General features: G+C 36.1%; 1 protein-coding gene across 2 annotated transcripts in view; it reads left to right on the top strand.

Annotated features, from left to right (window-relative positions):
* Positions 1 to 14,709, top strand: part of LOC123864524 (mucin-5AC) — an 81,042-nt gene that overhangs the window by 49,640 nt on the left and 16,693 nt on the right. For both annotated transcript variants that reach the window (XM_045905004.1, XM_045905005.1), the window contains one exon: positions 4,983 to 5,228. In XM_045905004.1, the coding sequence (XP_045760960.1) occupies positions 5,153 to 5,228 (76 nt within the window). In that variant the 5' untranslated portion in view covers positions 4,983 to 5,152. The remainder of the gene's footprint in view (positions 1 to 4,982; positions 5,229 to 14,709) is intronic.

Raw genomic sequence — 14,709 nt, 5'->3', positions numbered from 1 at the left:
CAGTAAAAATGTGTAGTTTAAAAGTTACCAAACTACGTTTACTTATAATATACTAGAATGCACTGGGGAGCGCGCCAGGGCTACTAACTTTTCTTGACACTTTTAGTAGGCCGTCATGTGCTGTGCCTATATCGCACTAACATTATGAAGGTGACAGTTTATGTATATGTGTGTGTGTGTGTATGTTTGTTACTCCTTCACGTAAAAACTACTAGATGGATTTAGCTGTTTGTAATGGAGATAGATACTATCCTGGATTAGCACATTATCCCGGTAAATCAAAGAGTTCCCACGGGATTTCAAAAACTTAAATCCACGCGGATAAAGTCACGAGCATCAGCTAGTTTTTATAAAAAATCACCCATCCATCCAGTTCAGAAGCCATTTTTGACACTTATGTCAAAGGCTTACCTTTTCAAGAGGGCTCCACCAAATGCCGTCCTCCGCGGCGCCTTAAATACTCACCCACATACTTCAAGTCACCTACCTACCTTTAAAAATTGTCTTGAAATAAATCAAATTCTCGTAATTTCTTATACAAGTAGGTACTGAAGGTTCCAGTCGATGCCTACCTACGCATAAGGACGAGTCAGCATGATTTAGAAAGGTCACGAGGTGAATGTTAAGTACAGAGTGACTTGCGCATTTCCCTGCGAGTCAATTTCCTCTATCTTCCCAACTTGCAACCCCAATATACGCCTGTCTACTTGGAATATTCTAATATCTTTCGTTTTTCCGGGAGGTGATATTAAATTGCTTCCAATATCTTTATACCGACATTGGAATATTGGCAAAGACTAGATAAGTTTGTATAGAATAATTTTAAGAAAAAGTTTATTTTTGTATGCTGTACCTATTTACCTTGTATTTACTTACGTATATACTCGGAGTTTTGTGCATGAGAAAAGCTTTTTGAAAATCCATACTATAATATTATAAATGAGAAAGTGTGTCTGTCTCTCTGTCTGTCTGCTACGTTTTCACAGCTCAACGGCTACACCGATTTTAACGTAATTTGGTACAGAGTTAGCTTACATCCCGGGGACGGACATAGAATACTTTTTATCCCGGAAAATCAAAGAATTCCTACGGGATTCCTAAAAACCCATCTGCATAACCGAATTGTATGTTTGGGACCGAGGTAGCTTGCGTCCCTGTAATTGATATAAGCAACTTTTTATCCCGGAAATTCAAACAGTTCCCACGGGATCTTTAAAACCCTAAATCCATGCGGATGAAGTCGCGGGCATCCTCTAGTAAAAATTAAAAACTAATCATAATGATTTTATTTAGCTTCTAGCAGCCTAGTGTCAAAACCAAAGAATTAATAAGTACCTAGATGTAATAAGAATTATTACTTCTAAATCCTATGTCGAAACAGACAGTAAGCTTCTCTTCGGCAGCCATGAAATGCGAAAATTATTTCAGACAGTCGTCCGAGCGTGTTTTTGTTCATACAATTATTGTAGGTAAAATTCTATGATCATACAAGTGTAAATTAAAAATTTATAACACCCCCGACGATCCAAAGTATCTGAGTTTTCCAAAACATCATTTTTAAATAAATAATTATGTATTTAGGCAACGTCCATCTTGACAGCTTGACATTTGTCTATTGCATGTCTATTGACATAATATTATGAACCTAACGGTTATCTAACCTTCTTTTCTACAAGAAAACTAGAAAAGAGCTGATAACTCTTAAACGGCTGAACCAATTTTTTTAGATTATAGCTAAGAACACTCTCGATCAAGCCACCTTTCAAACAAAAAAAATTAAATTAAAATGGGTTCATTCGTTTAGGCGCTACGATGCCACAGACAGATACACAGATACACAGATACACAGATACACAGACACACAGATACACAGATACACAGACACACAGATACACAGATACACAGACACACAGATACACAGATACACACGTCAAACTTATAACACCCCTCTTTTTGGGTCGGGGGTTAAAAATATGTCAATAAAACACAATTATTTTCTTAAGCCATTGATCGACTTTATGGTACTGAGAGACAGTGGTTGTCGTTGCGGGCATCACTAGCTGATGCCCGCAACTTCGTCCGCGTGGATTTAGATTTTTTAAATCCCGTGGGAACTGGTTTTCCGGGACAGAAAGTAGCTTATGTCACTCTCCAGGTCTTTAACTAAGGCATGCAAAAAATAACGTCAATCCGTTGTTCCGTTGCGACGTGATTGACGTCAAACCAACAAACCAGTAAATCAACAAACAAATACAATTTCGCATTCATAATATTATAGTAGTGATTATGTGTGTATGCATTTAGTCTAAGCTATTAGTCGTACCAGTTGGTAACTTCCGGAGTTGTGTGTTTTTCTAAGCAATTAAATTCACTTGCTTTAGCGGTGATTGAAAATATCGTGAGAAAACCTGTATGCTTGAGAATTTTCCATAATGTTCTCATAGAAGTGTGAAGTCTGCTAACCGACATCTGACCAGCGCGGTGGTTTGTGGCCTAATCTATTTTTATTCTGAGGGGAGTACCTACCGTGCTCAGTAGGAGGGCCGGCGAAAGTTTGAGATTATGTTGATGACGATGATGAGTGATACAGTCAGTATACATATTATACTATAGTTAAACCAATATGTTAGGTTCGGTACAATTTAACAGTCTAGAATCTCGTTATCAACAGTTTATTAGTAATTTCGTTACGTGCGAACTCAGGTAGAAGTACAAATTAACCCTGACACCTCGTCTCGATCAGTTCAAGTCTCGGCTTAAATCTATCCAATTTTGGATATATTGATTAAGGATACGAAACTTCCACTGGGTGGATAATGCTATTTACTTTGAATGGAATTTGCTCCAATAACGGGAGAAGCAAGCCAGGCCTATTTACTTGAGGATGAGTCGTAACATTTTATATAACCCGGATATCCTTTGTAGGGATGCACGCAACCACGAAATGTTCAGATAAATTTTGACCTTAAGGATAAAGGTTTTAGCAGATAATGCGGCCTTAACTATTATGTTTTCATATCTTGATATTAAAATCTACATAAATCTACTAACAGTAGCAGTTGCTAGTAGTTGGGTATTATATTTTGATACATTAGTGTAATAAAGTTTATCAGTAGATCAAAAAATAATCCAAAAATTAGATCGTGTTTAATTTGGAAGGGGAACAAACAACACAACATTATCTATACTTATACTAATTTATACTACTTTAATTTACACTACAAGTGTAAATTAAAAATTTATAACACCCCCGACAAGTGAAGGTTACAGTAACTAGAAAAGAGCTGATAACTTTCAAACGGCTGAACCGATTTTCTTGGGTTATAGCTAAGAACACTCTCGATCAAGCCACCTTTAAAACAAGAACAAACTAAATTAAAATCGGTTCATTAGTTTAGGAGCTACGATGCCACAGACAGATACACAGATACATACGTCAAACTTATAACAACCCTCTTTTTGGGTCGGGGGTTAATAAAAGGAAAAGCTGACTGACTGGCTGATTTAACAACGCACAGCTCAAACTACTGGACGGATTGAGCTGTTTGACATGCAAGATAGCTGTTATATGGCTGTTATGATGTAGACCTCCGCTAAGAAAGGGTTTTTGAAAATTCAACCCCTGTTTGAAATTAGTGTCGTCCACGCGAATAAAGTCATGGGCATAAGCTAGTAAGTAATAATTCAGAACGTTTGAAAGAATTAATTTAACAAGTGTGAATTAAAAATTTATAACACCCCGGACAAGTGAAGGTTACAGTAACTAGAAAAAAGCTGATAACTTTCAAACGGCTAAACCGATTTTCTTGGATGATAGCTAAGAACACTCTCGATCAAGCCACCTTTCAAACAAAAAAAACTAAATTAAAATCGGTTCATTCATTTAGGCGCTACGAAGCCACAGACAGATACACAGATACACACGTCAAACTTATAACACCCCTCTTTTTGGGTCGGGGGTTAAAAATATGAGTAAATAAAAATAGCAAAACTCTAGGTATTTCTTTTTACCTGTACGGCTAAATATTCAGACAAAAATAATAACCATGGACGCAGCCGCAAATAAAACTTCGCAACAAAATAAACGCACGAATTCGCTGGTCCTCCAAGACACATTTCTTTTTGTTTTTCTTAATCACTTATTATATCTTGAAAACTTTTACAATTTATTCTGCTCATACAAAAGCAAAAGAGTAAGAAAAAATGAAAATGAAACTTTTATAATGGCTCTTTTGTCTCCACCTTTTATAATTAGCAAGAAAGAACAAATACGAGCAAGCAATTCATTTGCCACTATTACATCTTCGAATGCTTTCGAATTTTTATATAATTTCCATATCTTTACCTACTATAGTATATTATTTAAGTTTATTACTCGAACACAGATTAAATAATAATGTAATGAACCCTGTAAACTTCGCCTTTTCCAATTTTATTTATTACTATATTATCTAGGAAAATGCTTGCAACTTCCCCGCAAGAAACCGCATCGATTTTTTAAATCCCTCTTTGATTTTTCGGTGCTCATTGATTTTTGGGATAGATATAGATAACCTACCTACAACTTATATCCATCTCCAGGGTGCAAGCTATCTCTGTACGGGTCAAAATCAGTTAATTAAACGGATGGGCCGCGAACATAGAATAGACAGACAGAGAGACATACATAACATTTAGAATATATTACCTAACTGTGACGCCTCAGGCATACCAAATTATTTTAGTTGTAACTTTAAACACACGTGGCGTGAACCAGTACAAGTGTGTTCAGGGTAACATCACGCGTGAGGAAACCTGCATTCCTAAGAATTCTCCATAATGTTCTCAAAGATGTGTGAAATCTGTTAATAATCATTGGGCTAGCGTGGTAGACTATGGCCCCTTTTCATTCATAGAGGAGATTCGTGCTCAGTAGTGAACCGGCGATGGGTTAATCATGATGATAAAACTTTCGATTAAAATAGTAATTTCTTTTGTTACAGATGTGACAGCGTGCGGCATGTTCGCCACGTGAACGAGCGTGCTCAAATAACATTGTGCCAAAAATGGAATATTTATGTAGTCGAGGGACAGTATAGAAACATTAGTAATTTCCATGACGAACTATTTAATTCTAAAAATATCAATGATACGGTGAAAATAGAAGAACACAATGGGACGGCGACGTTGGCGATTTGCGACAATCGCTGCTTTCCTCCTCTTTGTAGCAAGGGGCACACAGTGTCAAGGTATGTGTTCTTTGTACTATTAACGTAACTCCATATCCATCCATCAATTCATCCATCAGTTCGTATGCGTTTACATAGGCCTGTTCAAAAGCGCGCCACGGTCCTCCGTCTTACTCAACCACCCGCTCTTCATCATCTTCAGGTCATCGATCCAGTGGGCTGGAGGTCGTCCTATTCCACACGACTAACTCCACATAAACTATCGTTTAGGAATTTATGATTAAAGCCTGATCTAGTAATTACCACCCGACCGTCAAACCCCTATCAAGAGAGCGTTCTGATATCATGGCAGGTAGCAGCCGAAGCACTGGATCAGTGCCATAATTTTTTTCGCGGCTTTTGTAATACTTTAAGTATCATGAAAATCCATGAAAAAGGTGTTTCTGATGATTGTACTTTAGCTTGCAGGACTAATTTTGGTTATGGGTTTGATTAGCTGCCTTAGTTACCCCTTCCAAGTTATCGCACATCTACAAGATGAAACCAGAACGCTAGCAAAAATATGGGGTTATTATTGTACTACCTAAACACAATCCAATGCCAATAATAATCATTTGCCTTATTTGTAGTTTCAATGATTTAGATTTTTTCTATTTTTGTTATGGTGTCTTATCAGTGGTCAGCAGAATACTAATAATAGTACTAGTAAGAGTGATAGTAATCACCTGTGTTCGTTTTTGCTAGCATTCTGGTAAGGTACATCTTGTATATCGGATTGGATGAATCAGGACTTCTTATTGGATATGACTGCAGTCAAGCTCTAACTTTAGCGTAATCGGGAAACATTATTCAACTAAACCAAACAAAAATTCAACCCTTCAACTTTAATCTGAAAGATACATAGTTCCGTGTTCGTCTCTTACCGAAATATTCAGGTTACAGTAAAACATTTGATCCTCCCCATGTCCCGTAAACTAAATAAATTGAGTCCTTGGTGTCATCTTTCTGCTACGTGTGTCGTCGAAATGGCGGCCTATTTACTTTTTGGAGCTGTACACTACAGTGTAGATACATGTCAATAATTAGCCAGTTTTCTCTCATTTTATAAGTTCGTGCACAAATCGCCCAATGACCTAGAAAAGCACAAAAGCTGTTGCTAAACATGCATCTTTATAAAACAAAAGAAAGACGCGGCTAAAACATTTTATCTTCGCTCAGACTTCATAAAATAAATCCCCAGCGTTATACTTTTATGTCCTAGCTACGTTCCAAAAAATCTATCTACGTATCCCATTTTACGTAGGGAATTGGCTCCATATTTGCTATAGGTACACAATACACATACAGGAGAGTCAAATATCGGTAGCCTATTTACCGAGAAAATAGTTTTACCTTATACCCTGGTGAACGACCGTAAGATCCCTCTGTTTTAGAAAATACTATATAGCTGATGTCTACGACTTCATCCGCGTGGATTTATGTTGTTTAAAATCCCGTGGGAACTCGTTGAATTTCCGGGATATATTGATGTAAGTAAGGTATCTTAATATTATCTTATATATCCGTCCCCTGGATGTCAGCTTTCTCTTTTTGAGCTGCGAAGTGGTAACAGACAGACAGAAACATTTGAACATTAGTGTGGATTATTATTAATCAGAGATATGTATTTAATTCTCTACGACCTCTATGACCAAAGAATATCTGTAGTAAAATATTATTTTGACATGTCCAGTTTTAATTAAACAAGGTATATTCTGGAACGTGTATCCTAACTGGCTCTCTATCTACTATTTGATCTATTGTAGAGTTCAGAACATCGTCCCGATCGCGCCTAAATTAAGCACAATTTATGCTTCAGTGAGTAAGATCTAAGAACATGAAATTCATTGTACGCACTGATTGTACCTCAACCAGAATTAACTAGAGTAAGGGAACTCTCGGTGTGATCCTAAATCGACGATATGTCAAATATTAGGTTATGGGGGACGTGATGACGTAAAATTACAGACAAGTGTAAATTAAAAATTTATAACACCCCCGACAAGTGAAGGTTACAGTAACTAGAAAAGAGCTGATAACTTTCGATAACGGCTGAACCGATTTTCTTGGATTATAGCTAAGAACACTCTCGATCAAGCCAAGCCACCTTTCAAACAAAAAAAAAACTAAATTAAAATCGGTTCATTAGTTTAGGAGCTACAATGCCACAGACAGATTCACAGATACACACGTCAAACTTATAACACCCCTCTTTTTGGGTCGGGGGTTAAAAGTAGGTGATTCCTAGGTTCAAATATAGGGATTAGGAACATATTTTGGCGCCTGCTAGCCTCGACGTTTTGTTACCTAACTGCTGTCAACTTTGCCTCAGCCCTCAACCAAGTGAATCTTACAAGTCAATTCTACTACAGAGTGCCTACTTAATTACACCTTTAAGGTAAGGTACTGACGTGTTTCACAAATTAACATGCCTACTAGTGAAATTAACTAACACTGGGTCGGTTTACCCAAAAGTCAAGACCGACCCGATCCTACTGAAATTAGGTGCTCAAAGTCTTCAAAACAGTGCTATTAAACAGTTGACCTTTTAAACAAACTGTCATCGTGGTTACATTGAACCGACATTACGTGCCACCTACACTGAAATTAAGCCTTAGGGCCGGCGCACATATTATGGCGGAGCGCAGCGCAGAACATGCCCGCGAAGTTTTCTAATCGCATGACACATTACGCGAATTTCTACCAGAGAATGCGCGAGCACGCGCGGGACTGCGCGCGGATGCCCAATTGATTTTAAATATTATTTCAATGAGGACAATGTCGATAATATTTTGACTGTGAAAAATGCTCTGCGCTGCGCTCTGCCATATGTGCGCCGGCCCTTATTAAACTGAGTGACAAGCTTGCTTGAAAGGTTTACCGTAAATACTAAACTATAAATATTTAAAGATACATAGTAGAAAAAATTGGCAGACCGTGGGGACTGCCGACGAAAGTGAAAACTTAAAACTATGAAATAACAGTGGATTTTCAAATTAATTGTGCATAGTATCAAAAATTAAAATTTCATGATTTGTATATTGAAAGCATTAACATTTGTTTGGTTTTTACATCTATCGGCACTCCAAGCACTATTGACATTAGCATATCGGTGTGACTAGTAATTTTTAAGAAATTTCAAATGGTCATTTTAAAAAGTAAAATATTCCCGTTGAATTAGATGACACTGTGATCGTGGTCACTTTTCTCTGTCGCCTAAACGGCGTTCCATTTATTATTCACCGGGTAAAGTCACGAACGACCCAATCGTTCTGAAATTAAGGCCTATTCATAGGCAAGTCTTGAAAGCGTTGCAGTAAAAAGATCTGACCTTTTCTAACATTTAAGCACACCACACCACAACGCATTGCAGGCAGCGATGAAATTGGGTTTGGCCGGTTGAATTGAGCCAGCGACCGAACCTTCCAATACTTTCACCTCTATGCTGACTTTGTGACCGATCTTTACTGCTTTTACCACTTTTTTCAGTCTTTAGAAACATATTTTTGTTATTTATTTAAATCCCTCATTACCTGAAAAGGTTATCTAGTTTCGTAAGTTTAATAGTAAAAAAGTTTGCTGTCTGATTATTTTATCAATAACTTTTTCGAAGCATATCATATCGCGGATGAATCTAGCTTCAAAATACGCTCTCATAAAAATTTTAATTGAAATCCATTAAAACGATTCTACCTCGACCATGCCCAGTAAATTAAGTAAAACGATCCGCCCACGTGTCACGTGAACCTGATAAATTTATTATTCAAGAGCTTTGAGCACGAATAGTCCTCTGATAACTCTGAAATTAAGCGCCATTCATATTGCTGTACATCGCGAACTATTTACGTATGAACTATTCAGTGAATCTGTACAATCAGAACCATGCGTTCATCACACGTTCGAACGGGCTTGATTTTATAATTTAAATGTAAATCTAAACCCATGTAGTTTCTAGTTTAATAGGTATGCGTAGTTGAAGCATTATTAATTTATTTTTTACTTTTCATAGACATACATTTTGATTAGTTTACCTAATAATTACAAAATAATCGTATCTTAAAAATATATGATCTTCTACCTAAGAATTCACTCATAAGCTTTGTACGTTGTACAGTATCGCGATGCGACATATTCATATTATGAACTTTATTCGGACTGTATTAACTAGTGATTTTATATTTTTTATATTGTTATATTTTCATCCACTCGTTTGAGTAGCTTTGTTATTTTACGTACCAAAGCATAAATGATCGTATTTTTACAGCTGCACATTTCAAAAGTGTTCAATACCTTTTGTCATGCATAGAGACTGAATGCGAAATATCGTTGTGTGTTAGCGCTGTGCAATTTACTTTTATTGAACGATCGGATCCCTTGAACCGTGCCAATATGCATGATGCAAATCTTTATAGTTATGCTACATAATAAAAAGTGATCGACGAATATATGAAACATATGAAGCGTTAAATCGGCAAAATTTCATAAAATATCTACTTACCTACTATTTATATTAAATCGATAATATTTCTAAGATATTATACTTAGATTATACTTGATTTATATTCTACTTTCTAATGGAAAACAACCATCGATGGAAACAACAAAATAACTCAGTCGAAATTCAAGCCCTAATTTTCAATATTAACAAAATAGCTAGGCCCACACTTAAGAGGGGTCTCTCCGTCACTTGCTCCATACAAATGTAGTTCCAATTTCATTTGAATATTAAGCAACCAAAGTCCATGAAATTTTGCATACATATTCTAGAAACTAATATCTATGCCTGTGGTTTTCCAGATTTCTGTTAAAATATTCGGTTTCAAAGTTACGCGGTCTTAAAAATTCACATACAAATCTTTGAGCCCCTGTAATTTTAAAACTACATATTTTTAGAAAAATCTAAAACACCACGCAGGTAGGTAGGTCTTATAAGCACAAGTAAAGGACTTTACTTGTGCTATAAGACCTACCTACCTGCCAAATTTCATGATTCTAGGTCAACGGGAAGTACCCTATAGGTTTTCTTGACAGACACAATGGACCGGACGGACAGACGGCTAGACAGACATACAGATAAACAGACAGACAGATAGACAACAAAGTGATCCTATAAGCGTTCCGTTTTTCCTTTTCAAGTACGGAACCCTAAAAATCTTTGAAACTCAGATTATTGCGTGTCGTCGGTGTATATCCTACATGAATCCACATCTACGATCACTGTATGGTGAATCTTGACTTGCCTTCCTAAGCGCTGCCCGTCCTAAAAGGATCACGAGCAAATATCTTCAGTATATACGGAGCTTAATACTCGTATAAAAGCCAGAGCGTGGGCAGGATAGTGCACGACTATTTCAATAATCCAAGAACTCATTGGGAATTTTGAGGAGGTGCTTGAGAAAAGCTAAAACTTGGCTTGGCTTGGCTTGGCTGTCTAGCAAGCTACTAGCTTGGCTGACTTGCTTGCTGATCCATAGTTGACTTACAAGTTTTAATTTTAGGTAGAGTTGCCAGGTATTTCAAATCTCCTCAATCAACCATGCCACAATACCTTATATTCCACTAGCTCCACTAGAGTGGAGTAAGTATATCTAGGTACGATATATTCTGTGTTAGAACACAGAATATATCGTTCCTAGATATACTTACTCTATACGGTCATTACGGTTACGGTTATACTTACTCTGAGAGTTGAGACCTTACCATACACAAACTACGCGAAAAAATCACAAGAACTCAATTCTAGCCTTTATGGATCGAAATAAGGTGCTAAGACTTAATAAATTGATTTTTAAACCAATTCAGCATCCTGATCGGGAATCAAAAGAAATCGAACCCAAAGTTCCAGCGAATAAAGTTATCAAAAGATTTAAGATATTACAATATAATACGTCTCGATTCATTTCTTTATTGGCATGAAGAGTAAGACGTATCAAGCACCTCCGCAATATTTCTTACAGGCTCTCAGTATACAATGTATTAGATGTAAACAGGTCCTAACCAATGCATTTCTGTCGAACGACCGGTTTCAGGCTTACATAAGGCTCAAACGTGATTCCTTTTTCTGTAGGTATATCACATAAGTAACTTGTTCTGCGTTGGTTTATCGAAGTTATTTGCATACCGGTCGGATTATAATAGAAACGGGCATTGTTGTCTGTTATGCTATCACAAGTGGCATCGTTTCGTATGGAAATAGATCAAACTGTGGAATGTTCATACTTATTTTTAGCTTTGAGTGCCCATAGGTATGGAAAGCTCGATTCTAGCACTATCTCATGGATTACTTGAAGTATATTAAGTTTTATCAAATTCTTAACTCAAGTCACTAACTTAATTAGGTGTGGTATTAGGGAAACACGCTATGCGAGCCGGTACCTCGAGTAGCAAGTTCAAACATTTCGGTGAACTTTGTACGTGTGTCGGCGCTCTAATTGGGGATCAGAAATCATGTATGCCAAGTGGTAAGCATTGATTAAGGATCAGCTGCCCATATTTTAGTAACATACCCGTAAACTTTTCATTACAATTAAAACTTCTTCGTATGGTAGGAAAATTTCAAGCGCTAAACCAATGCTTTTTAGATGAGTAAATAAATGTTTTATATGTTTTACCAGATGACTGCTGAAACCAGCGACTTCGTCTGCGATAGTTTGGGTTTTATGGTATTCCGTGGGAGCTCATTAATTTAAGGGATAAATTTAGTTTGCCTTTTGATTAACAGACTTCATATACCCTACGGGAACCACTAATTTTCGGGATAAAAATAAGCCTATGTCCGGCCCCGAAATGGAACCTTTCTACCTTTCATGAAAATCAATTGAACGGAAGGACGTTACAATAATTATTATTATTGTTGTGCCGGACGGGCAAGCAGGTTTCATGACGATGTTTTTCTTCACCATGAAAGCAAGAGATATGTATTTATTTGCTGTAAACTCCAGTTTACCACAAAAGCTTGAAAGCAAAAAGTAAAAAGCTTGAAAAATGTTAAAGTTAATTAATAAGTAGTTTTAATTTTGATATAATTTGAAAAAACACTTCTCTAGTAGTTTTCAAATTAATTTATTCCATTCTATACTTACTTATTATTTTTTAATAAGGAAAAAATATGTTTTAAGGGATTTAATAATTTTTCCCCTTCTTTCTACAATAAAGTGAAAGTTTTATATTCTGCACGCGCAGTTTCTTTGCTCCCAAGAGCAGGGGTAATGTCGTAAATTTTGTCACTTCAGCTAATTCCTTTCCCATGACTAACTGAAAACGCCTGAGAATGCCTTGACAAACCAAGATATTACTTTGAACCCAACTTGTGTTTTCTTACATATTTATCAAAATTTTCTTATCCAGGATAATCATAAGTAGGCATCATTATCACAATGAATCCATCTCCGGCTTAGAATGATTAGTCTCCTCTCAGAATGGCAAGGATTTTGCCATAGTCTACCACGCTGGCCATGTGCGGAATAGCAGGCTTCAAATACCCTACGGGAACCACTATTTCGGGATAAAAAGCAGCTTATGTTCATCCCCGGGATGTAACCTACCTCCGTACCAAATACAAATCCGTACAGATTTCATCAAAATCAGTTGAATAGCCGTAAAATTGTGCCGTAAAAATGTAGCAGACAGACAGACACTTTCCTATTTATAATATTAAATAAAGTATAGATAGTATGGATTTATAAACAATTAATTTTAAATTTAATCTTATCGTGTAGGGACTATAATTTTAATATTAAAACAGAATTCCAATATACCGTGTTAACATCCCATAACGTAAGAAATATCGTTATAATTCCCAGAAGCGATCAAACAAACTAATCGCAGAACTTGTTACTAACAACTATTGTCCAGACCACCGCGTTACGGAGAGAGAACAATTCCATTTTCGAGAAAACTAACTATTAACTCTGAGTACCACTGGGTTAATAGTTGTCACGAACTACTAAATCAAAAAGTTTATACTTGTATTGAAATTCTTAAGATCAATATTTCCATTATTAATAATTTCATAGTGAAAGTGATAGTGTGGCGTCTCAGTTGTTAATTAGTTCCGAAGTCAAGGTAGGGGATAACTAGCTCATTACGAAAATAAGCATTGAAAATTTCAACTATGGCAAGCAGTGCCTTTATATCTGTATGACCTGCCCGCCATTGTTCTGTCTGTCTATCTTTATGTTGCAGCAGCTTACATCCTAAAGATGGTTATAGGATATTTTTTATCGCAAGAAAACAAAAATAATATTATAAGATATCCTAAGGGAAATTAGATTTAAGTCGCTAATTAAAATTTCTTCTTCGTTAATGAAGTAAGTATTAATTAGCGTTGTAAATTTTTATAACAAGTAACAACTCAGCTTTGTAATAATTCAAGCAACAAAACAAATGAAGTTTAATAATTATTATGAATTTTTCTTTGTATAAGTATCTACTAGTAATAAAAAAATGACGCGACGAAATAATTGAATTAACAGGGCTCTCTCCGTCACTCGCTTCATACAATCGTAGTTCCAATTTCATTTGAATATTAAGCAACCAAAGTTCATGAAATTTTGCAGACATATTCTAGAAACTAATATCTGTGTCTGTGGTGTTTTAGATTTTTCTAAAAATATGTAGTTTTAAAATTACAGGGGCTCAAAGATTTGTATGTTAATTTTTAAGACCGCGTAACTTTGAAGCCGAATATTTTAACAGAAATCTGGAAAACCACAGACATAGATATTAGTTTCTAGAATATGTCTGCAAAATTTCATGGACATTGGTTGCTTAATATTCAAATGAAATTGGAACTACGTTTGTATGAAGCGAGTGACGGAGAGAGCCCTCTTAAGGTAGGTATGGTGAATATATCATGAGAACTCACTCGCCATTTTGCTATATGTGTCATATCTAAGTATTATAATAATTTAACAAAACGACGCGACGAAATACCTAACTGAGCAATTAACTCTCCAAGTATTAGCGGTTGAAAATGATCGTTACAACAGCTCCACTCCGTGACAAGACGAGCGATAAAACAAACTAATCAAAACGCGGAACTTGTTACTAACAGCTATTGTTCTGTCCACCGTGCTTAACCTGAAGAATTCCAGTTATGGAAAAGAAAACTTTTAATACAAAACACTTGGGATCAGTCAAGAGCTTTTGTGAAATGTTAGAACTGTAACCTAAAGTGAACCTTTTTTTATAACTTCAACTTTTCTTCTTTTCGCTATTTTGACCGGAGCAGATGGATTATTATTATGGTTAAAATAGAATTTTAACTATATATAATTTAAGTAATTACTTTATAATTGCGTTTGGGACCTCGAAATTCCAAGACACATACCATCGAGACAATTCACTTCCTTGTTTCAAATACGCAACACACAAAATAGTACCAGATCTTGTCACGTGCGTGACACGTTGAGTTACCGATAATATGTTCCTTTGAAGATAATTTTGAATTTGAACTGAAACCCATAACGTTCACCTAATTTGCTTGTAAAACTCTTTACAG

This window comes from Maniola jurtina, chromosome 4 (assembly GCF_905333055.1).
Source record: "Maniola jurtina chromosome 4, ilManJurt1.1, whole genome shotgun sequence".
NCBI classification, from domain to species: Eukaryota; Metazoa; Arthropoda; class Insecta; order Lepidoptera; family Nymphalidae; genus Maniola; species Maniola jurtina.
This window is presented reverse-complemented; position numbering and strand designations above follow the sequence as displayed.